The sequence below is a fragment of the Onychostoma macrolepis genome, chromosome 07 (assembly GCF_012432095.1).
Source record: "Onychostoma macrolepis isolate SWU-2019 chromosome 07, ASM1243209v1, whole genome shotgun sequence".
Classification (NCBI taxonomy): domain Eukaryota; kingdom Metazoa; phylum Chordata; class Actinopteri; order Cypriniformes; family Cyprinidae; genus Onychostoma; species Onychostoma macrolepis.
In genome coordinates this window covers 2,531,706-2,557,180 of record NC_081161.1, presented here as the reverse complement: position 1 = coordinate 2,557,180, position 25,475 = coordinate 2,531,706, and the positions used below count along the sequence as shown (strand labels likewise).

The window sequence follows — 25,475 nt, the reverse complement described above, 5'->3', positions numbered from 1 at the left end:
ACAAAAATATTGCAGCACAACTGTTTTCAACATTGATAATAATCTGAAATGTTTCTTGATCAGCAAATCAGCATATTAGAATGATTTCTGAAGATCATGTGACACTGAAGACTGGAGTAATGATGCTGAAAATTCAGCTGCGCATCACAGAATAAATTACATTTTACTATACATTCACATAGTAAACAGCTATTTTAAATTGTAATAATATTTCACATTTTACGGGTTTTACTGTATGTTTAAATAAATTTAATTTAGATTTGGTGAGCATATAAACAGTGTGCACTCTGTAATGTCAAATTAAAACTTTTACTTTAACATACATTTTAAATCATTGTTTTAATAAACTTTTATTGTGCTTTAATGAAGTACACCTATTTTGGTGTGTTGACTAACATACTAAAGCACATGAAAAGTTATTGATTATGTAAACTGTAATGTTTTATTCATTGTTTTATATTTTAAAGTTAATATATTTTATAGTTTAAAGTATTTTAAGGCACTAAATTGCAACTTTGCATCATTGCATCGTTACAAATGTTTAATTAAATATATATTTGTGTATGACAAACATTTAAATAGAAATTACATCAAAGTATATTTTAGCTCATCATAAATGCTTGTCAGTACATTCAGCAGTACGTTAAGATATTTCAAAGACAACAAAAGGTATTATGAAATTACATCTAAGTCCAACTTAAGTGGGTCAAAAACACTCTAAAGTTCAGCTAATTGCTTTAAATAGCTATTTAAAACTATTATTTTAATTGAATTGCAATGAACATGCAGTTGTCTGAAAACGTTACATTCGTTTTGCACGCAAGTCTATTTTTTGAAAGTATATTATTTCCGTATTTCATTATGCTGTACAATGCATTAAGCAGTTCACTCGGTTTTGTATCAGAGCTTCAGTTTTGTACATTTATAGGAGCATTTCTTTGTTTCCCAGGTTACCACTCCCATGGCTGCTATACTCCATTGCCAACAGTATGAGCCCGGTTCGGGTGAGTAGTAACGGTCTGTTCTGCGCTATCGTGCTGCTCTTCATCATGCTCCTCTTCGTCATCATCTCCATCGCCGCCTGTAAGTGGAAGATGAGCAAACTGCTGGGCTTCCTCATGTTCCTGCTCTATATCGTCTTCCTGGTGGTCAGCGTCCTGTTGGAGGACAAGGTCATCGTGTGCCCCATCTCTATCTGACGTCCCGTCTCATTTACACACACCGGCATGAAGCTAAAACCACGTTCCTGCTGACTTTACCTCACCTCCGTAGTCATTTATTTTCTTATGACAGAGTTCACAGCCTCCTTCACACTTCATCTAACACCCTGTGTGTGTTTATGGGGTTTTGCACTTAAAAACATGCTTTAATATTAATATTTGTCTTGCTTTCCAATAAAATATCTAAACATCCTTAAAGGACATTGCTGAACTGTGTACTTCAGAAGCAAAACTTGTTTATAGAGAAAAATATCTTTTTATTTTTTATTTATTTTTTTTTGGTCTAATTAAGCTTAAAATTCATTAGGCATACACTTAGAAATTTCTTAAAACAAAAAAATATTTGGCATTAATTAATTATATATGAAGATATATTCAAAAAAAAAAAAATTCTTACTTAGTATTTTTGTCTTGTTTTCCAGTGCAAATATCTGAGTATTCATACATTTGAGAGTGGAAATATCTTAAGAAAATTATGTGAGATATTAAGTCTTGTTTTCTTGAATGAATGAATTTCAATGTTATTTTAGTAACATTGAGAAACTAGTATAGTTTTTAATTCACATTTTTGAATCAGTTTTTATTTTTATATTTTTCATTTTACTTAAAAGTTTGAGTTCATTTTAGTTTTAGTTATTTTCATACATCAATTTAGACCTTGCCTTGGCAACTAGCCAAATTAAAAAGTTTGCATATTTGATTTAATTTAACCTTTGTTTTATGTCAAGTAATGGAAATGGCTTATGGTTTTAGTTTTTGTTTCAGTTTTAGTTAACTATAATAACCCTGGTTTATAGCAATAAGATAAATAATAAGAAAAATATTTGTTTCCTTTTATTTATTTATTTATTTTTATTAATAAATTAATTTATCTATTTTTATTTGACTACTGATTCATTGTTTCCTTTTTATTAAATATCTGAAATATTTTTGCTTCTCAAGTAAATGTATCTTGATTTAGAGATGTTTAGGTCTGTCTTTGATTTGTACTTGAAAACATGACACAATTACAGAGTAAGAATTTTTTTTTTTTTTTTTTCCAGAAAACAAGTATTAATTTAATAATAATGTAAACTCCACTCATTGAAGTGCTATTGATCATATGAGATGATGTTAAACTAGAGCTGCAACGGTGCACCAAACTGAAATTTGTCGATAACTCCTGCACAGAATCCTTTGAACTGGATGAGATTCATCAACACAGTTAAAACATTTATACAGATTTTTGTTTTTTCTTATTTATTTTCAAACAACATGCACCACGGTTGTGGTCAAAGCGGATGGAGCTCTGCGTTCAGAATGATCTCTGATTATTTTTTGGTAGTTTGAATCACTCTGTAGGGAGCAGTGAGGATTTCTGCAGACAGACGCTGTGATTATAGCAGGCAGCGTTTGCTCATTTCTCAGTCTCTGTAGGCCGTTTGTTCACGCTGTGAATGCGCTGCACTGCTGAATAATCGCTGGTGTGGAGCAATTATTCCATGATATGACAGATATAGTGTCCAAAATTATTTTCACTTTGCATGAGCTGATGGCCATTGATCCTTTTTCTGATTTTTTATTTTCTTTCTATTACATTTATATGCTAATAACATCTTAAGAACATGAAACGAAAACCAACTTTCGTGTGGTAGTAGTAAATAGAAGCATGGTGTATTCTGCATGTTCAGCGATTACTGTATGTTTTAATGGGTATTTATTTATTTATTCATATATTATGACCAATAAAGCACCAGTTCAGCTTTAGAATATAACAAATAAACAAACAAAAAGGTGTATTATTATTATTATTATTATTTATTTTATTTTTTTAACCAAATGGTACACAAAATTCAACTGGCCCTAAAACGGAGAATCTGTGAACCGCTCTAAAAAAGACAATGACAGACAAATGCTGGTTGATGATGTATTTTAGATGTTGATGGTTGTTCAAACACCTCCTGAAATATTACAGCTCTTTGGTTTGGTTTGGTTTGATTTCGCTTCAGTTCACGGTGAAATGTATTGACAGCCACTCCATTTGAAACTGTGGCGAATAATATCTTTTTATGGATCCAGGGTGACACACAGGAATGTTTCTTTAAAGAAAACACTGATTACGTACAAGATATTATAAATATTTGTATATTTTTATTTAAATTTTGCCTGTATGTCAAGAGGCCAAGTAGCCAGATACATTGAATTTGAAGATATTGTTTACCTGGTACTGTATGTCATCCTTTCTTCTTTCTATCCTTTCATTTAATTTATATTTAATAGCAGTGTAGAGGTATTTGCGCTGCATTTTTGATTGTAAAAAATAATTACTGTCTCATTCACACCGAAGGAGTCTACGATTACTGCATGTTGCTTCCCCAATCATTATTATTCACCCATTTATAGAAAATATCGCGTTGAATAATATTATAAACGCGAGGGAAATGTGTAGTTGCTTATAGTCTGTAGTTAAGTGTTAAAACCTAGAAAACATTAGACATATATCGCACTCCCAGCTGCTAAAACCACATGCAGTGATTTCCCTAAATAGTCTGCGTTCACACTCCATGTATTTGGATTGAAACCAGATCGGAGACGGTAGCGACGCGTTAGAAAAGACATTTTCAAGTAGGCAATGCATGCATGAAAATGTGTAGCCTGTTAATTCAAGATGTGCTCATTGCTTAACTGTAAGATTCAAAGACAAAATATTTGCATAATGATTTGCCTAACAAATAGTTCTTTGGTAACGAACGAGTGTTAATGTGCTAGCGCTGTCTAAACCTATTCTAGAGACATTTATTAAGAGTAGTGCGATCCGTGTTACACTAAAGGTGCTTTAGGACTCGATCTTTGTAATCTGTACAGACACACATGTAGTGCATTTACTAACTAATAGAGAACTCACTGATCAAGAATATTCACGATTCACATTCTGTACACTAGCACTTATTCCAACAGTGATTTTATTTGTGGAGGCAGACGTTTTATTTGTGTTTTGAAGAAATTTTGGCGACAGAAAATCTGAGCGCAGCTGCTGTGTATGTATACCTTAGCAAATACTGCCCTCTAGTGTGTAGTAGGACTTTATTTTTGTAGGAGTTTTCAATGTGTAAACCAAGGCCTGTTGTTGCATCTTTTCTTTGTGAGCAGGCAAACACATGCACTAAACTTAGAAATGCTTCTTGATCTATTTTGCTGTACTAAATACTTATTTTTAGGGAAGAAATACAATATCCTTGTCAGCCCAATCATATGTATTCCTTCAGAAGAAGCTCTCATCCAGATCGCTGAATGCGTTTTGTTTTCCATTTCAGTGGTCATCGAATGAAATCTCGTAAGGGTTTTAATTGTTTTCTGAACCAGTAAAACTGACGAGAGTGAATTTCAACAGGTCTGGACTGAGCAAAGAAATGTGTGAATGTGTATTAAATATATGACTGTGGAGATATTGATCTGAACTAATGTGATTTATGATATCTATTATATCGATAAACAGAGAAAAAGTTTAAATTCTCAAACAATGAAAGGTTTTTAATAAAAACTGATGATAAAGGTGGTATTAAAACTGATATAAGCAGTATATATGTAGCTGTTTGAAAAAGTTTTTTTTTTCTTTCTTTTTTTATAAATAATTGTTTTTCCCAAACTGGAATCCAGATTTATGTATCAGTAGTAGTTTTCTATCCTTATTTGTTACACCAAAGTATTTATTAATTTTCCAAATTAGCATCTGCTTTTCACAATAATAATGTATTTTATTTTATTTTATATATGTATTTTGTCTAATAAGAGGACTGTACACACTGTTCAAGTGCCCCTGCTTTATTATGTGCCTGCTTTCTGGCAGGGTATGGATTATGATGATTAATTTTCAGTTTTAATTTAGTTTTGTGTCAAACAGGATTATTAATATGCATTTTGCATTTATATGTGTCTGTTTAATTATTGTTTGTTCACTCCTAATGAGGCTGAAGTTGAATGTTTGGCCTGAATTTACACAAATCTGGAGTTGCTGAATGCTGTATTACACAGCGTAGTGAAAGTGAAAAAGAGTGAAAACGCTGTTTCTGTTCACCTTTTCTGGCTTCATTTCTTTCATTTCATTTCATTTCATTTCTGTCTCCACTGTTGTCATTCTTTCTTCATAAAACGGCACTTTTGTACTGAATTACGAGATCCATGCCTGATTATAGACACGGCATGTCAACAATTACTCCATCACTCTGTTTAACATCCCATTTCACTAGTGTTCATGTGTGTCACTTCAAATGTACATATATACAGATACTAATAAGAACATAGAGAAACTGTAAATGCAAAGAATGTAATAAAAGAAATAAAGGCTAAATATAAGGGCAGGTTCTCCGTGGTGAATGAAGTTTTTCATGGAATTAGCAGCTGCAAAGATATAAAGCTGAAATAAAGTTGAAGCACACCGACAGGATTCTCTTTTCTTTATTCTACAAATGTAACTATTTCTAATTCTTGCAATTTCATTACCATTTCTTGACATGATCAAAACACCTGGCTTTGGCCTAATTGCTATAACGAAAGCACGACGGATATGCAAGAAATATGTCTCATGAGCAGGTCAGTAGATTGTATGCCACTGTATGTTTTGACTCACTGCAATCAACAGTTTTAAAATCATGCTAAAAAGGTTTGGCAACCCTGACATAACTATTGTGTTAAGTCATTTAATGGGGAAAACTATAATGTGGCTATTTATAAGCAAATAGAATTAGTAGTTGTTTTAGGGACCAACGTGATCTCATGATAATTCCTATGCATTTTACGTAAAATGTGGTTCTATAAAACGTACATTTACCTATGTTTTTACAGGCACTAAAACGTACAATACTTACGTATTTTCAGCATTTAAACGTACACAGCTGACGTATTGACGACATCTAAAAATGAATCCTTATGAATATTGAATTTGCGACATTAATTTCATTATTAGTTGTTTTTAGTTGTCATATCAATTACCTTGTTTACCTTGCATCATTAAATAGTTTACTACAGAAACGTCCACTTTTCTGTCCCTAGACTTTAAAGAAATATTACAATTGAAATACACATTAGGGTTACAATTTTTTTTATATTTTAAAATGAAACAATATGTTATTTGAACAATTACACCTTTCTGAGCCATCAATGTGGCATTTTTTTTTTATTATTATTAATTATATAGAATTCCAAGTACCACAAAACTGCTAGTCCCCACAGCCGTGTACAGCAGGAAAGTGCTTTATTTTGAGCTCAAAAACAGGATTTTCTACCATTTAAAATACAAAAGTCTATTCATAACTATTAAATATATGACATGAATGGCATAATAAAACAAAATGGCAAAAATTTTTATAAAATATATAATGAAAACAGTGGTCCCCTGGAGTTGTGTCACTGGTGTTACCGCTTAACAAAAGTCTTTTATTTTGGAATAAGAAAATCACACTGATGACATCACTTGACTTCCTCCTTCCTATTTTCTAAACATCTATGAAAAAAGGCCCATGTTTAGTCCAATGTTTCTTTTCAGTTATGATAAATTTTCTCATTTATCTCATGATTTCATATGAAGCTTTTAGTTGATGTCACTGGTGTGACCTATTTATTGTTAGGCAAATGTAAAAAAAAAAACTATAATACAAATGGATTAAACTACTTAATTTAGTGAGTATACCATGATTGACAACATGTGGCTTGATACCTTGCAGCAGACATTTTGTAAAATGCATTTTTCATGAAAATTGTCACTGGTGTTACCTTCCTTATGGATAACACCAGTGACGATCAGTGTATCAGGTCTAATGTATGTCACTGGTGTTACTGTGTTACTGTACTGTTTTTGTCTGTCACATTAAATAAATAAAACATAATCTCCTTATTTATTGCATTTTCATTATTTTTCTGTAACTCTGACTACATGTGCTGAATTTTTTTTTTAGAAATAATTTTTCATAATAACTTTTAATATTGCTAAAGAAGGTAACACCAGTGACAAAAAATTGTACATGTGGTCTTGAAATAATTGCACAAAAAAATATATAATTAAGCTGTTATTTATATGTATTCATAAAGTCAAAAGGTAATCTAATAATGTGGTCTAAGTTTAAATGTAAAAAAGAAATACAAATTTTAAGACATTTTGCCATACCAAAAGTGGACGTTTCTGTAGAATGACCCTAATACGAAATGATTACATTTCGTTTTGTTGTGATTTCTGCTGCCAGCTCGTTTCCAATAATAGGCCTACATAATGTTAAACAAGACTTCACTTTAAACCTTAAAATAAACAACATTTGAAATCGTTTAACCTTTACTTGTCATGTACTTTGTTTGCCATGGGCCACAAAAGGCGTTTTCTCCGACATACTGTGACTGACAACAGAACTATAAAAGAAACCCACCAAAACCGCAACATAATTACGAAATGAAATGATTTTATTTGTGCGCTGTAATCCAGATCTTCAGAATCCATACGACTGCGAGGAACAGACCCAAATCCAAGCCTTTATTCGACGATCTTCATCTCCATCCCAAGCAGCGAGTCCAGCGACCGTAAACAGCAAAGCCCGCGCTGACTGACGCGTTCGTTACAAATTCAAATGTTGCCGCTTCAAACGACAGGTTTTACGGCAGGATAATCGAACGCTCATTGGCTCTCGCCTGCATTCGTCACAGATTGCGACATGCCGTGTTTCAGGTGAGGTGTTTTATTTGAATGATGCTAGCATGCGTGCGCCTTCACGAGTTCACTGAGAGCGAGAGGATCAGGAAGATCTGGATAATATTTTCAGAGATTTACAACATAAATCCTGCTCTGCACCTCATACAAACCTACTGTATTCCGCCGGAGAGGACTGCGGCTGCAACGCATCATCATTTGGATTACTTTTGGTAGTGCTTTTGACATTTTTGCAATAAATAAATGATTGTAATTGTATTTACCTGTCTGTCATGTTTTTCCTTATACTGTACAGAAAAATCTATGTTTAGGTTTAGATGCAGGAGTGGGATTAGCGACTATAAAAACATTTTTAATGCTATATTGTTACTAAAATGGTTATTTTCCTGCATGTTTCGGTGAATTGCGTTTTATATCCTTTTATATTCGCTATAAAATGGGTAGGTTTAGGTGTGGGGGTAGGTTAAGGGGACTAAAATCTAAATTGCTTATTAACAAAATTATAAAAATGCATATTCGATGTAAAATGGGTAGGTTTAGGTTTGGGGGTAGGTTAAGTGGTCTAAAAGTCTAAATCGCTTATAGATAAAATGATAAAAATGCATTGATTCGAATATCTTAATGATATAAAAGATACGTAAATATTTTTACGTTTTTTAGCTAAAAATACGTATCGATTTGTACGTTTCAAACGTTGAAATACGTCTAAATTGTATGTTTTAGCATCGATAAAAACGTACACGTTTTGTGTTTGTAAATGTTACGTATTGATACCTACATATAAACATGAGACCAGGGGCCTGTACCATGATGGTGGCTAAACAAACTCCGGGTTACAGGATTAGTTTTGAGTTGACAAAACCAAACCGATGCAATCAGGCTTAATTGGTACCATGAAGCAGCTCATCAACTTTCTCTGTCAACTCGGGCTTTGATCCTTAAGCTATGATTACTCCACGGGCGCGTGCACATAAAAGAGTGACGTCGGCACCGAACAACCAATCGCGTTCAATATGGATAGAGCGAGAGCTGTCTATTTTTCTGCGGAGGAGCAAGAAATAATTATTCAAAAGTATGAAGAATATAAACATGTGTTTCAAGCACGCAGTAATACTGTATCTGCTGCCAAAGCAAGAGAAGAGTGTTGGAAAAAGATCGCTGATTGCGTTAATGCGTAAATTAAACAAATATACGTTCAATATTAATTAAAAATGATGTATGTGTGTGCGCGCGCGTGTATATGATGCCTTTACAATAAGGTTGTATTTGTTTAGAGAACGTAATGCAGCTAACATGAATTGACAATGAACGATAGTTTTTCAGCATTTATTAATCTAATGTTAATTCCGTTAGTTGTTCAAGTTACTCCTGTTACTTCACTGTGCATTAGACGTAATGTTAACATTTTTATTTAAAAAATTTATTAATGCTTAAATTAAAATGTATATATGTATACTGTATGTATAAAGGTATTTGTATCTAAAAATGTTACTGTATATTAGGCCTGTGTCATATAGATTAATAGGCTATTCATTGATTTTTAGATGCAACCCCAACTACAAACGTTCTTGGCAGCAGATAAAGACAAAATATAAAAATATCATTCAAAGTGGTGAGTATTTACCATAACCTTTTATTACTTTCGTGAACATTTTCACAAAAACTTTTTTGCAGCAAACAGAAAAAAGTGTGACCTTCGGAAAACTGGGGGAGGGCCACCTCCCCCAGAATACACTGTGGCAGAGGAGCTGGCTCTGAGTAGCAATAAGGGGCGGCCGATTATGGATGGTATTGGTACAGGTGCTGTACAATCTGACCCTGGTGCTGGCTCCTCTAAGCAAGTGACACTGGGTATGTGTGCAATGCATTACTACCTTTTAAAAGTTTTACATGTGGCTGACTGTGTGTTCTGCAGTAGAGGGAAATACAGTGTCCCTGTTGAAGCCGGCACACTTTCACACAGTCTCCCACACAGAGGTGAGCTTGCAGCAGACAGAACACTATGAATATGCTTTACAACAGTTACGCTTTACATTGGCCTACTTTATTTATTAGGGTGAAGCAAATGACGAAGACACCTCTCTGTGTGTTCTGAAACCATTGCTGAGGTGAATGCATTTGTTTTTTTTGTTTATGGCACACATTTTAATGTCACACCAATGTGACTGGCCCTTATCTTTTATTGTAGGATTTTCACAACCTGCCCCACAAACTGATGCCTCTACCTCAATGGGCTTCAGAAGGAATGTGAACAAGGTACTGCTTTAAACCCTTGACATAAATTACAGCCAGTCCTGTGCCTGTATTAACTCCTGCCTTGTCATTTGATTTACCTTAAGACTTGTAATGACTGTTTGTGGTGGAATTATGTTTCAGGTGGAAACTGACTCAGTCAGGCCCTTTACAAAAGGAGCCTAGAATTGGACTGCACACTAAAGGAGCTGGACTGTGAGCTGAGGAGCCTCCAAATTAAAAAATTAAATTGGAGATCAAACAGCTGGAAAAACAGATCTCAGTATGTGAACTTACTAAAACAGGAAACACATTAGTATGAATACTTAATGCATCTTTCTCTCTTTCTCCTCCTAGCCACATCAACAATAAAACCATTTGAGACCTATCTGCAGTTTCAATTTACTTTTATTAAGTAAAATATTGTATGGTGACTGCATCTCTGACAGCTGTGCCAGCTGGGTGGTCAAGTGTGATTGGGTCAATTTCATCGGGAGAAGCTGGTTTAGTGATGGTGCTTGCTCCTTTCTGATAGTGGCTATATTGTGCAGAATGGCACATGCAGCCACTATCTGTGATGCCCGCTCTGGTGACACCCTTAACCGCGAAGGCAGTTGAAACGTGCCTTTAGGATGCCAAAGGTCATCTCAATCTTGACCCTGGTTTTACTGAGGGCCACATTGAACCTGTTTTGTGGCCTTGTCTGAGGGTCAGGATAGGGGTTAGTAAAATCTCTGGCATGCATAACCCCTGTCTCCTACCAACAGGCCATCAAAAAGCCCTGTCACAGAACAGAAAAGGGGAAAATTGTATAAGTTTTGCTTTGTCAATTAAAAAGAACACTTTAAAGTGTTTTGTACTGTAACTTGCCTTCCTCAAAGCGCTGACACAACACAGACTCACGGAAAATTCGTGAGTCATGCACTGAGCCAGGCCATTTATATTCAAGCTTGTGATCATGCATTCATGATCACAAGTTATCTGAAGATGAAATGTACAGTACATCATTGTCATGTGTTAATGATTCATCTCACTGAAAATAAGTCATCTTGAATCTATAGTACACCTACCTGAACATTGAGGCTGTGAAAGGACTTTCTATTCACATAATCTGCCTCATGTTCTCCAAGAGCTGTGGAGAGTGCAACATGTGAGCAGTCTATTGCTCCTATGACTCTAGGGAATCCTATCATAAGATTAATATATTTGTTAAAAGATTTAGAATAATATTAACATGTACTGTATTGTATAATTTAAGTGTTCTAAGTGAAATCTGCTTTCTGGGGAGAAAAAAGTGAATGTATAAAAGTAAATCTGTTCATGTAGTGTCACCCTATCAGTCTTACCGGCAATTTTATAAAAGCCCTCTTTTATGGACATGGTCGATAAATGTCCAGGGAACACTATGAAGCTATTCATGTACCCCTGCAGTGCGAGGACCACCTTGCGAATGGTTTGACAAACCGTGTTTTTCCCAAGGTTCTCTGCATCACCGACCGCATACAAGTACGCATCGCTTGCAAAAACGCAACGCAATGCATACCATTTGCGGTACAGTAAGAGCATGACTTCGACGTGTCACATTTGATATGTGCGGCTCAAGAAGTTCGCAAATATAAGAGATTCCTTCCGCGAAGAATCTGTATCTTTCATACAAGTAAGTATCAGGAAAATCTAGGGATTTTGTCTGTCCCTAAAAACTCTTTCTCTGAAGTGCTCGTCTAACAATTTGTGCGGAGATGTCCACAGGATTTGGTAGAAAAGGTGAAGCCATTGCAACAGACACTGGGATATGTGACGTCACCTATATGTTTCTTTGATCACAGCTGATTGGTCGAATTTCAGTCTGAGATCTCGAATCCAGAACATAACCTGCCCCGGAGCAGGTTAGCCGTGCAGCATAAGATACCATGGCAACAAACAACGCTTAAAGCCGAGCTACCTTCATGGTACCTAAAACCCAGAGTTGGGGCAAACTAAACTGAAACTTACCTGGCTAGCCAGCTAAACCGGCTTCATGGTACAGGCCCCAGGCTGTAGGGACAGGCATTGTTACCAACTTAAACACTGTGAGCCTAGTCAGTGCACAGCTGCAAACTATGTTGATACGTATTTTATTACGTTTGTGTCACTTTTTGCTTGCAAACTCTTTTCGGTTCAACGTCCAGTTGTTGTGGCCTCAATATGCAAAAAATATGCAGTTTCCTGCTAAATCCACTCCTACAACTCTAAAATATAAATAATTACTATAAACTTACCATAGTGTTTTAAGGTACAGAGAAAATAAATAAATAAATACACTGTAAAAAATCCAATTAACAATGTTGGAAGGAAAAAAATGTTTAAGTTGAACTGATTTTATTGCTTGGGCTTAGTTGAGAAGACATATATTAATTCTGCACAAATATATTTTAAAAACATTAAATAAATGGTTATTTTCAAATACAGTCAACATGCAAAAGGCTAAATGTTGACTAAACTAATGAAAACAAATCCAGCCAACATCATTCTGCACGTGAGTGACTTCGCGGAAGAAACAGCGCCGCCATCTTGTCAAGTTCACGCGTCAGGTAAGTTGCACTAAATAAATGTAATTTTTTTAAACTAAATTTAACTAGAAAATCATGCAACATATTCGATTTTTTTTGAGTGGGCATTTAGAAAGTGTTTTATGACTTGTATATCTGCAGAAAAGTGGATAAGTTTATGTCAAGTTCAGGCTTCAGGGAAGTCAAGTGGAACTGAATAGCATTAAATATTTGTACATTGTTAGACATTTCAAAGGGTTTTTACAGTAACTTACTGGCACCACTGTTGCCAGTAAGTTACTATAATTAAGATTTACAGTAGCAAACTGCATTTGATTTATCAGTATACTACTGTAATTCATTCATTTTAATATAGATTTCATTAGATTTTATAATTTTTATATATAATTCATTTTATTTTTACTCTGCATAGGTACTACTGGCATTCAATTAAAACAGACACAATAATTACAAAATATCAAATTCTTTATTTAAAACATTGCATGTATAACACTTAAAAATACAGACTTCCAATGCTGGAACAGTGCATCTTCTCCATTTCTCCTGTCTTAGGACGGTTTGCAGTACATTATGTTGTGTCCTCTAGATTCATCCTCACAAAGAATCTTTAGGCAGAACATAATGGGGGAAAAAAGACAAGAATACATAGCCATCTGCAAAACCCAGGTGCTGCTCCAAAACGTGGCCACCATCTTTGATCACCATCCACTTTGACAGAAATGACTTCTCTGAAAAACAAGTAGAAGAAATAGCACACTTTTAAAAGGCAAACCTCATATAGAATACACAAATCTCTCAAAACCATAGCATTAAACAAAGTTTAAACTGAATTTTGCAGTTGTATTACAGATGTCATGTCCGTCAAATGGAGCTTTAAAGGGATAATTCACCCAAAAATGAAAATTTGCTGTTAATTTACTGACCCTCAGGCCATCCAAGATGTAGGTGACTTTTTTCTTCATTCCTGTATGTTTAGTTAGTATGAAAAATGTTATAAATGGAGATTGTTATTAAATAAAGGCTATTATGTGTTGTAAAGTGTGTGATTTTAGTGATTGATAAATACCAGTTAACAAATTAAAATTAATTTTTAATAATTTTGTTAAACTAAAAAAATATGTTTATGTAGTTCCCCAGCAATTTCTTATGATGCCCAAACACTAAATCTTAGTTGAGGTAACATATAAAATACATAGAGTTAACGGTTAAATTTTAATTGAAGTAACTTGCTGTAGTCTTCTAAATGTTTGACCAATTAAAACATTTTAGTTGAATGGACTATAAAACTAGTTCACTAAAGGTTGAGCCAACTAAAAAAAACCAAAAACAATTCAGATAACACTTTGAAGTCAGAAATTGACTGAACGTAAAATTTCTGTGGAACTAGTTACTAAATAATAATTAGTTGAAACCACTTGAATTTTTTTACAGTGTATAAATTGATGACAAAACATCTGACAGACAGACAGAGGGATAGGTCACTTGTGGTGATAGGTCACTGCAGATGTGACTTTTGTAGAGATATCACTTCCCCATCTTCTCATGCTGCACCCAAAAACAAACATCTGAATAAAACACAAGCATGGCAGGTCATTCACACCTCGGCTGTTTTGTTCCAGTGACGACATACTTCCTGCGTGTCTCTCGCTCTTTGTCTCTCCAAATAAAGTCTGACAGGATGACATCTGTGTGTTTGCAAGGTTACAGGGTGCAAGATTATTTCTGCATCTTTCCTTTTTGAAAATTGCCACATGTGCAATCCTTAAATCACTATACTTGCCCCTTAATAGTCAGTTTTTAACAGGATACCATGGAACTCTGTGCACTTCTGCTAATGCTCTGTAAGTATTATTTTCTATTTCTATTATTTTATCTATTAAATATTATTTTAGTTTAGTTTTTCTAAATATCCCACTCTGTCTCTCTAATTCGACTCGGCCAATGTTGATGCTTTACTTTCAAGACTTTTTATCAGATAGTCATTGATCATGGAAATAGGTTTTTTGCAGGTTTTTTTTTTTTTTTTTAATTGGCAGGTTGTTTTCAGCTGAAAAAGGCACAATGTGTTTTATTAATAACCTGCTGTATAATTAAGCAAATAACCATAAGCATATTAAAACAGTTACACCATGATCAATTAGTTAATTTATTTTGTCAGTAATAGTGGTGAAACAGTTTTAGTTTATGCTTAAAATTTTGTTTTAAATGGTCCTGTGGAGTAACATATTAAAAAAGAAAAAAAAGTCCATCAGTCTCTCAGTTAAGTGTTCATAAAGCTCCATTCATAATAACTATAAATTAATTGTTAAAATACCAAGTGAATGGAAATGCCACAAGTGGGTTTGTCTTCTTTTAGTGCTGCTGTCACTCGCTCTCTCTGGATACACTCAACAAGGTAATTATTCATTTCAGTGTCTAAAAATATCCTTGTACACTTAATTTGTATACATAATTATAGAATATTACTATGCACTGTAACCAAGAAATGGCATCTTCTCATACAAGAGTTTTGAGTTTATATTGGATGTCCATTATGGATGTTTGGACTCTGGGCAGTATTTTATTTACATATACATGTATTCTTTATATGTATTTATTTAACAGATGCTTTAATCTAAAGCAAAAATGCACTGTAAAAATTAATATCTAGTTCAACTTAAAATAGTTAAAAATTGAGTTGTGTTTTGTGCAACCTGGACTCATGGCATTTACGTACCTGAGTGCACTTTTTAGCGTGCCATGAAATACGTACCAATAAGTACATATCACTGCAGTTTCCAAAATAAATGAACACTTTCACACAGATTTACAGAGTTGAGATTAATAAAGCGTAATTTTGGCACAATTACTTGAAGAATATGATGTTATGACTTCAAAACAATATTAATATGCTGGGAGATTTGAAAACTGATGCTTTTGAACGTTGGCATCACACACCAGCTTCATATCTATGGGTTTTCATCGCTGATAAGTTTGTTCAGTAGCTCACGGAGTACGGAGACGGACTTAAGAGACGAGAAGCACCGGATCGAATCCCGTGAAACTACGGTACCACAAAGCAGTTAAAATCTGCATAAAAGGAAGTTCAAATGGTAAAGTTGCATCAGCTATTATGTTTTCATATCAGTTTTGCATTTGATAACATTATCGGGTAGGTTTAGGGTTGGATTTGGTGTAGGGCGTATTTTCAACACGATAGATCATTAAGTTTTAGCAACAGTCCCCGGATATTTGAATTCTGAACCGCCGCAATACGTACCTGAAGCAACGTAATAAAAAAAACAGCAATACGTACCAATAACTACGTAATAAAAACATGCCAGGGTTCACATATTGAACCTGTGTTTTAGCGCCACTCAGTGGACATTTATATTTGAAACTGCGGCGAAACGTGCAGCAAGGTACGTAAAACGGTGTCTCACAAAAAGTGCGCAGAGGTATGTATTTCTATGAGACCAGGTTGGTTTTGTATAAATTAAAATAAATTTAATGAGTTAAAGGAATGGAAAAACGTTGCTGACTTATTGATTTATATACAGTATATATATATATATATATATATATATATATATTACAGTGTATTTATATTGCAGCGTTCATCTTACATATTTATATTAATTGTTATATTTAAATTTAAGTTATATAATTGTTAATATGAATTGTTATATTAATACTATAATTATATTAACACTGTGCTCCAGGTATCATTGCACAAATAATTGCAGAAATCTGTAAATACATACTATTAATCAGTATCTCTCATTTTCTTGTGTATGATTGCGTTGTAATGGCATTTAATTAAATGTTTGTATACAGTAGTTTTCCATCTTAAGACTTGATAAGTTAGAATATTTGTGTTTCATATAATGTTTGTTTAACCCTCATGTTGTGTTGTGGTCATTTTGACCCGAAGAGGATTTTTCTTTTCCCAAAAATGCTAGTTAATGTTATTGCATCGGACCAAAACTTACTGTTGTAGGCCTCACTGTTCTCAGTTTTTGAGCAAATTTTGCCAAAAATAATGTTTTTTTTTTTCAAAACGAGATGCATGAGATCAGATCAATGAGGCCTACGATCAAAAATAAACACGAAACGTGCTAACTGAAAGAAAACAAGTTGACAAAAAGATTGAATTTAAGATTTGGTGATAATACAGAATTTACGCTGGTCATTTTCGGAACACAAAATTACGAAAAGGAATGTCAGCACAGCACGAGTGTTTAAAAAATCAACTATTAATCTTTGAATTTTCAGCCAGACCAAAAGCTGAAGTGAGTGTAAGGCCTAGTGATCGCATCTTCAGCGGAGAGACTGTCACTCTCAGATGTGACATAGAGGAAGGTGACTGGACATACAGTTGGTATAAAGATGGTTCAGTCATCCCCATCAGCACGAGATGGTCCTCACTGCAGAACACAAGATCCAGGGGGTGGAGTTGGATCTAGATCCAACTCCTCCCACCTTCCATAGACCTAAACCTACCCGTCTCCACCCCCTGATCCATAAACCCACCCATCCCCACCCCTAAACCTACCAATCTCCACCCCCTGGATGTGGATCCAACTCCGCCCCCTGGATCTTTTGTTCTGCAGTGAGGGGCTACTGATCAGCACTGAGAGAGTCTACAAATTCATATCTGATGATGAGTCTGACGCTGGTAAATACACCTGTAGAGAAGAGAAGAAACGAGACTCGCGCAGATCAGAGATCATTGGCACTGTTACACTGACTGTATCAGGTTCATCTAATCTACTAACATCAGTGTTTATGTACAAACGTTTATTCCTCCATTATACACTCACAGATGGTTCTTTTGTTCATAGATTTACCCAGAGCTTCAGTCACAGCTGATCCAGACAGGGTTGTGTTCACTGGAGAGACGATCTCTCTGAAATGTGCCATAGAGTCCAGTTACAGTGACTGGAGATTCCACTGGTCTAAATACAGCAGCGCATTCACTGCAGGCGAGAAATACATAAGCGCAGAGACTCTCACTATTGAAGGTGTTTCTGAATCTGATCAGGATAAATATTGGTGTTGGGGAGAAAGAGAGAGCAGACCAATGAAATCCCAGAAGAGTGAAGCTGTTTTAGTCAGAGTGGAAGGTGAGTGTTTTACTGACTGTAACACTGAGTATTTCTGTAGTAAGCACTAGGTGGCGTTTCAACACTGCTTTATCTGGTTTTGCAACCTGACATGTGATGTTGCTGCAACCAATGGCATGAGTTTGGCTGTTTGTCAGATGGGAGGAGTGTTTAAGAAAACTGTTTGAACAGTAACTGTTTGTTGAGTAACTCGTGATGCAATTATTAATGAATGAGACTGTTTTTGCAATTCCATTTGGTGTCACAAGTAGTACAGAAACAGACTTGTGTAAAAGAAGTGTGCAGTTAATTGTATAGAATGCACACTTTTAGTGTATCTTTAAAGAATTTTGGAAATATGTTAACTGTATAGAATATGCACTTTACATCAGTTGCAGTTTACATCTTGCAATTATGACTTTTTTTTTGTCAGAACTGCGTAATATAAATTTGCTATTATGACTTTTTTCTTTAATAAAGTCTTTTTCTCTCTCAGAAGTCAGAATTGCAAGATGTAAACTTGCAATTGTGAGAAAAAGTCATAATTGCAAGTTTAAATCTTCATGTAAACTTGCAATTTTGACAACAACAAAATAGGATTGTGAAATAAAGTCACAGTTACCTTTTTTATATTTTATTCAGTGGCAGTAATAACAGGCTTCCATATAATGCATGTTTATGTAGAAAACAATGTTAAGCGCAGTACACTCTTTAAAAAAAAAGGTTCCACAAGGGTGTTTTTGCAGTGATGTCATTGAAGAACCATTTTCAGTTCCCCAAAGAACCTTTCAGTGAACAGTTCCTAAAGAACCATTTTGAAAAAGATTTTCAAAATCTAAAGAACCTCGACTATAAAGAACCTTTTCTACATTTGAAAGGTTCCATGGATGTTCAGGGTTCTTCACAGAACCATTGTTACTTATAAAGAACCTTTTTTTTTTTTTTTTTTAAAGAGTGTAGATCACAAAAATGTGTTTATGTCATATCCACATGTTTACCATATGAGCTGTGATCCTAACCAGCCATGACCGTGAAAGTAGTGAGAGAGAGACAATATTTTTTCAGTCAGTTGGTTTATTTTCTGTGGCAGTGAGCTGGATAACTCTGGTGTGAAATCACGTTAGTCCACAATCCTGCTCTGATAGGTTGTCATTTGTCACTTTGTCACAACATTGTCATTATTAGCCAGGTTTCCATCCAAAGTTGCGACTTTAACTTGCGCGCAAAATTGAAATATTGCATAAAACATTTGCGAATAAGCACGGTTTCCATCCAACGAGTCAAAGAGAACAAAATGGTCACTAAATCCTGACAAACTGGCACAACATATAATTGATTATATATTTCTTTCAGAGGTGGATGCCTGCTGTTTGAGAAAACAGTAGTGTAAGACAGTTCTAGGAGGCAATTATATAGAAATACTTTGATGACAGACTTTGCTCGGGCATTTCAGAATCACCATAACAACATTTCAGACGCAGTGGAACGAGATCGGTCCGCTGGATAGTCAGGGTTTACCGTCCCATAGCGCAAAGTCACATGACTTTTTTGATGCGCATGGAGAAATTTATTTGGCAAATGCGTTTCCATCTCCCATTATTTGCATTAACCCTTTTTTGCACAAGTCAAAAAACACTGTAGGAACTTTTTTTGAGAATTAAGGGATTCAGAATTTGGCATTTCCATCACTTGTTTCTGATGCAATACTTCAAAATGAGCATCAGGGTGAGGGAAACATAGCTATTGTTGTCAAAACTATTCACTGTGGAGCATATCTCGTTTTTCAACTGATAGACAGGGCGCAGGCGGTTTTGAAGATTTCTCAGAGCTGGCTGACTGAAGGAGACTCGGTAACTCTGGGGTGTGCGGTGAGAAGCTCCTCCAGAGGCTGGACGTTCAGCTGGTTCAGAGATGATCATGAGCTCCTGTCAGACAGCAGCAGAGGAGCTGAAGGCTCTTACACTCTCAGTCCTGCTGCTGTGAAGCACACAGGAGTTTATTCCTGCCGAGCGGAGAGAGGAGCTTATTTCACCGAATACAGCTACACTCAGCTGCTCTGGGTCACCTGTGAGTATTTGTGTCCATGGAGCATCGTGGACCAGTTTAGAGCTTTTTGTTTATTTACTGCTTGCTTTACTGTGCATTGCCTGCTTAAAATGGAATACAACCAGCACCAACGTCTGATCTTAACTGGCTTAAATAGATTCTAGCTGAAAGACACGGGAAAAGAGCAGTTGTTGGAAATGTGATGGGTTACAGATTACAAGTTACCCTATTTAAAATGTAATAAATTGTGTGAAGTAATGCAACTGATCACAACTGATTATCACTTTTCAAAATTTCTAACAAATGTTTTCATTGCTATGACAGGAAACACTGGTATCCAGAAATGCCTTAAAAAAAAAAAATCGTAAAAAATAAATCGCATACATAATAGGAAATAAAACAGCATGTGTATTATTCTGTGTCCTAAACTCGGTGTCTCTTATTTTAGAGCAGTCAGTGCAATGCAATGCATTTGGGAAAATCTGTAATTTAATAAGAGCATGCATTTCTAACAAAATAAGAGGAAACAAAAAATGAAGATACTGCACAATATCCAATTATCCCCCGAGTTGTTACTTTTGCTGATGTTTCTAATTTATGTGTACTTCAAGACTGAGAAAGAAACTTTTATTCATTTAATCACTGCAATCAAATTCTTTTCATTTCAGGTACCTTGAAACTGTTGTCTAACCTCATTTTGATTGAATTATGTCAATGAATGTACCATTCTTTGATTCTGGATTTGATGTATTTCTTGCTGAATATTCCTATACTTTAAAATCTCTTCAACTCATAATAACAAGAATAACAAATTATCTATGATTTATAACTATGACCTTATCCAGTATTAGGTGTAATGCTTTACTGAGTAATTATCACTGTAATTTAATTACTTTTCCTTTGAAAAATTAAAGTAAGGGATTACTCTTAATTTTCCTGTAATCTGTAATTTAATTACAGGTACTTCTGATGTAATTGCATTAAATACTGTATATAGACTATGGAAGAATTCTAAATAAAACAATAGTGGATTTAACATCTAATGTTAAAGGTATGTTTTTTTAATTTAACTTTCTCCCTTTAAATACTCTGGTCAGTTTAGGAATAATTTATGCAATTTTATATTATTATTTGAAATAATTAAAATAGCAGTTTCATGTCTATCCTTGTATTGTTCAATTGGTTGAGGCTGATAATGGTATTAATTTGTAATAAGTAATGCAATACTTTTTGGAGAGAGTACAATAATCTAATTACACTGTTGAAGATAAAGTAATTAATCAAAAGTAGTAATTCATTTCTTTTTTAGAGTACCTTACCCAACACTGATCTTAGTTTTCTTTCGGATTGAGGTTTCCTTTAACTTTTTGTTCCTTTTCACAATAAACAATAAATAAATAAACAAAAAAAATAAATAAATAAAAATAAATAAATAAATAAACACTGAAAGACAAACATAGGTGTTGTATAGGAATAGTGGAATGACGGACTGTGCATTTGTTTTGTCCAAAATAGACTTAATTATATGTGGATGGATACAATGTTTTGTCTTTGCTCTCTGATTACTTTACTCAGTAAAATATCTAAATCTAAACATCCATAAACACAATGCATGTACTTGAGAAGCAAAATTGTGATATCAAGACTTGTTTTCTGATAATGTTTTTTTTTTTTTTTACACCTCATTGTTAAATTACCATTTTTATGCATAAAACTTCACTATATTTGCTTAAAATGGCTGTATGTTTTCAGCTCGACGGCCTAGAGCTTCCCCTATCATCAGTCCAAGCAGATCTCAACACTTTCTCTCTGACTCTCTGTCCCTGAGCTGTGAGGACCAGAGGAGCTCTGGATGGAGACTGAGAAGATACGGCATGACACTGGAAGATTGTTCATCTTCAGACTGGGGGTCAGAAACAGGATCTACGTGTAGAATCAGTTCTCTTAAGACATCTGATACTGGAGTTTACTGGTGCCAGTCTGAGTCTGGAGAGAAGAGTCAACCTGTGAACATCACAGTACATGGTGAGTCACACAATTTTACCAAGAGCAACATCACCTTGTGAAGAAGTGCACTTAAATGTATTGAATGTGCACTTGTGTACTTCAAATCTCTAAAGTATTTATTTATTTTTTTTTTTAAGTGTACTTGCATATAATCTAATATTAATGAAATAAAAGCCCACTTAAGAGTACTTAAAGACATTTTCATGACTATGTTTCTTACCTTTCAAAAAGTCCACTTTATAATAATGTTAAATTAAACGTTTAAATTTAAAGTACATTTTAAGTACATATTTCATAATGTTTTAGTAATTGTTTGCTGTGCTTTAAAGAAATACCCTTATTTTGATGTGTTGACTAACATACTAAAGCACATGTAAATGACTTGATTGCCATTTTAACTGTAGTGTGTTTCTAAATATTACAAGTTATTATATTTTGAATGTACTACATTACAACTTCATCATTAAAATGAGTCATTACAAATATATTTAAATACATGATGCAAATTTCAATAGAAATGACATTAAAGTAAGTTTTAGTTTATCATAAATGCTTTTAAGTACATTCAGCAGTACTTTAACCATATTTCAAAGACAACATAAGTAATTATTAAATTACACATAAATATGTACTTAAGTCCTACTTAAGTGGAACAAAAACACTCTAAAGTTCAGCTAATTGCACTTAAAATGAATTTGAACTATCATCAGAAAACATTAAATTAGTTCACACCGAAGTGTATTATTTCAAAGTACAGTATTTTATTTATGTAATAAGTACAGGTTTGTCCTTGTTGTTTATGCATTGTTTCAGATGTTGATGTGATTCTGGGAAGTTCTGTTTATCCTTTAAATGAAGGAGATCCTCTCATTCTACACTGCTTACAGCAACATACAAACTCCTCAAACCTCAGAGCTGCTTTCTATAAAGACAGATCTCTCATTCGGACCCAAACTACAGATGACCAAATGACCATTCCTACTGTCTCAAAGTCACATGAGGGATTCTACTACTGTAAACTTCCAGAGAGAAGCGCATCACCGAAGAGCTGGATCGCAGTCACAGGCAGGACTGAACTAAAGCAATACTGATCTAACATTTTTATTCTGTACTTGAGTATTTGAGGATATTCCACATAGTAATATACTGTATGTGTCTATGTTTCATGTGTTTGAAATATTTCAGAGTCACAAACAGAATATCAGATTTCAGTCTTCAAACGGATCAGTAGTGTGTTTGCAGCCCTTCCATATTTACTTCTGTCTATCATTCTGGGCGTCAAATGGCACAGGGCTAACGGTAAAACATCTTCTTTATTCTCACACTCTTTGTTTCTTAGTCATTGTCCTTTTACATGAATGTCTCACTAGCCAACCTGAGCTCAATGTGTTAACTGATAAAATAGCAATAAACTATTTATTTATTCTTTCTTTCCGTATATTACAGGTAGACCGGATGAAGTCCACACTGAATATGTAACATGAATTCAATAATGAAATTCCTTTAACTGAAAATTTTGTGTTTAATCTTGTACATTACTGACACTCTATTCTCCAATTTGATACTGAGTGCTTTGACACAATCTGTATTGTTAAAAGCGCTATATAAATAAAGGTGACTTGACTTGACCAGCTTTGAAATGTCGGCTGAAAATTGTAATGTTATCATCATCTTAGAATTAAATCATACTCTTCTTACTTGCACATCACTTTAGCTAAAAGCATCTTCCCATATACTGTATACTATAAATTAATTAATGGAAATCTGGTAATGAACATCTTGTAGAAAAATAAAAAATAATTTGCATACTATTTACTGGGAATTCAGTAGACATTAAATCTTGAAATTAACTTATTTTAATGTACAACAGATATATAGCTTCTTCTGTCTTTAAACAATCAAATACCACTCTATACAATAGTAGCCTACGTGTAATTGTTGAAGTCAAATAGTCATTTTACCTTTTATTTCATGCACATCTAATTGTGTACCTCCCTTATGATAGTAATTAATATGTAAATTAAAACATAAATGAAAAGAACAAACTGATCACCAGATGAACTAGTTTGGGCTACAGCCTCACATCTTGTTGTATATCTGCTCACAGATCTTTACAATGAGCTTATGTCACACTTGTGGTTTTCATACGTTTTAAGTAAGCATAAGTTACATCGGAAAGAGAGCGTGGTGGTTTATTGAGGTTGGAGAGATGAGAGGAAAAGGCAAAAGTTCAAGCCTCCATACAGATGCACACTCTTATGCACAAGTTGACAAGAATATGAAAAAGGCTAGAATAAACATGGCGTAGAGTGTGCGGGCGGTACTGACTTTGAGTGTGCGGGCGGTTGGAACAATGTTGGAACAAACTCCTGGTTTGCTGGCCAGAGGAGAACTGTTCCCCCGACTGAGCCTGGTTTCTCCTAAGGTTTTTTTTTCTCCATTCTGTCACCGATGGAGTTTTGGTTCCTTGCAGCTGTCGCCTCTGGCTTGCTTAGTTGGGGACACTTAATTTCCAGCGATTTCGTCGACCTGATTGGACAGACACTATTTAAACTGAACTGAGCAGGACGATGACATCACTGAATTCAATAATTAAATGCCTTTAACTGAAAATTGAGTGTTTAATCTTGTCATTTTACATTATTGACGCACTATTTTCCTATTTTGATATTGTGCAGTTGCTTTGACACAATTTGTATTGTTAAAAGCGCTATATAAATAAAGGTGACTTGACTTGACTACTGAGAGGCTGGTAACCTGTGCGGAGGGAGTGGATACATTTTGTGAGAATGTCTAATGTATTGGGTTGTCTGGAGTCGTGGCGAGTAGGCCGGGATCATTGGATTCCGCTGATCAGAAGGGAGGTTTGTGGATTGCTTATTTTGGTCGAGGGAGCGCTGTACATCAGCTTGTGGAAAAATTGGATGCCGCTCAGGTAACCTTTGATGGACCCGACTTGGAGGCCCTTAACACTGTTAAGGAAAGAGATAAATGTATGAGAGGTGGAATGCCTTGAAACATCTCCATGCTATCACGTATGACTGGAGGGTTCTGGGAGAAACTGCTTGGAGGATGGTGTTGAGTGATGCATCAAGGAGGGAATATTAACTCTGAATAGTGAGGTACTGGAGTTGGGAATTGGTCCGCCTTTGGAGCCAGCGTCCTGAACTTCTGAAACAGAAAGCGAGACAGAGTCAGCAATTTGGTTTTCTGAACCTGGAATGTATTTGGCAATTATTATAAATTGGTCGCATGCTGAGATCCATATTAAGTGTCTTAGGAGAGGCGTGAGGGTGGGAGAATGAGATGGCCTTTATTAATGCACTGGACAGCTGCTTCATTTTCACAGTGCACTAAGATACTTTTAGAAACCCATACATTCCCCCATAGGAAGCCTGCTACCACGAGGGGTTAAAGCTCAAAAAAGGCTGAGGACTGAGGTGAGCCCTGCAGCTGAGAGGGGCATGAAGACGTGAACCAATGACCTTGGTAAAAACCAAGAGTTTGGGTGCTGAATTGGCCTGCCTGCAGTCCAGATCTTTCACCGAGAACATTTGGTGCATCATTAAACAAAACATATGTCATAGGCGACCACAAACTCTTCAGCAGCTGGAAACCTATATCAGGCAAGAATGGGACCAAATTCCGATACCAAAACTCCAGAAGC

The 25,475-nt window shown here is 34.9% G+C and overlaps 2 protein-coding genes and 1 pseudogene across 10 annotated transcripts in view; 2 read left to right on the top strand and 1 right to left on the bottom strand.

The window, feature by feature from the left end:
- Nucleotides 1–5,638, top strand: part of LOC131544902 (sodium/potassium/calcium exchanger 2-like) — a 51,226-nt gene extending 45,588 nt beyond the window's left edge. For all 6 annotated transcript variants that reach the window (XM_058783399.1, XM_058783396.1, XM_058783398.1 and 3 more), the window contains one exon: nt 950–5,638. In XM_058783399.1, the coding sequence (XP_058639382.1) occupies nt 950–1,199 (250 nt within the window). In that variant the 3' untranslated portion in view covers nt 1,200–5,638. The remainder of the gene's footprint in view (nt 1–949) is intronic.
- A 4,895-nt stretch (nt 5,639–10,533) lies between these two features.
- On the bottom strand, nt 10,534–12,065 carry LOC131543447 (putative nuclease HARBI1; annotated as a pseudogene).
- Nucleotides 12,066–14,385: 2,320 nt separating this feature from the next.
- Nucleotides 14,386–23,411, top strand: LOC131544506 (high affinity immunoglobulin gamma Fc receptor I-like). 4 transcript variants are annotated; one of them, XM_058782784.1, is made up of 8 exons: nt 14,386–14,512; nt 15,028–15,066; nt 17,495–17,776; nt 19,550–19,822; nt 21,554–21,826; nt 22,667–22,873; nt 22,994–23,107; nt 23,255–23,411. In XM_058782784.1, the coding sequence occupies exons 1-8, from the start codon at nt 14,482–14,484 to the stop codon at nt 23,290–23,292; spliced, it is 1,257 nt and encodes a 418-aa protein (XP_058638767.1). In that variant the 5' UTR covers nt 14,386–14,481; the 3' UTR covers nt 23,293–23,411. The 4 variants fall into 4 exon arrangements, with proteins under 4 accessions (XP_058638767.1, XP_058638766.1, XP_058638765.1 ...); XM_058782783.1 differs by having other exon boundaries at nt 22,622–22,873; nt 23,259–23,411; XM_058782782.1 differs by having other exon boundaries at nt 22,622–22,873.
- The last annotated feature ends 2,064 nt before the right edge of the window (nt 23,412–25,475 follow it).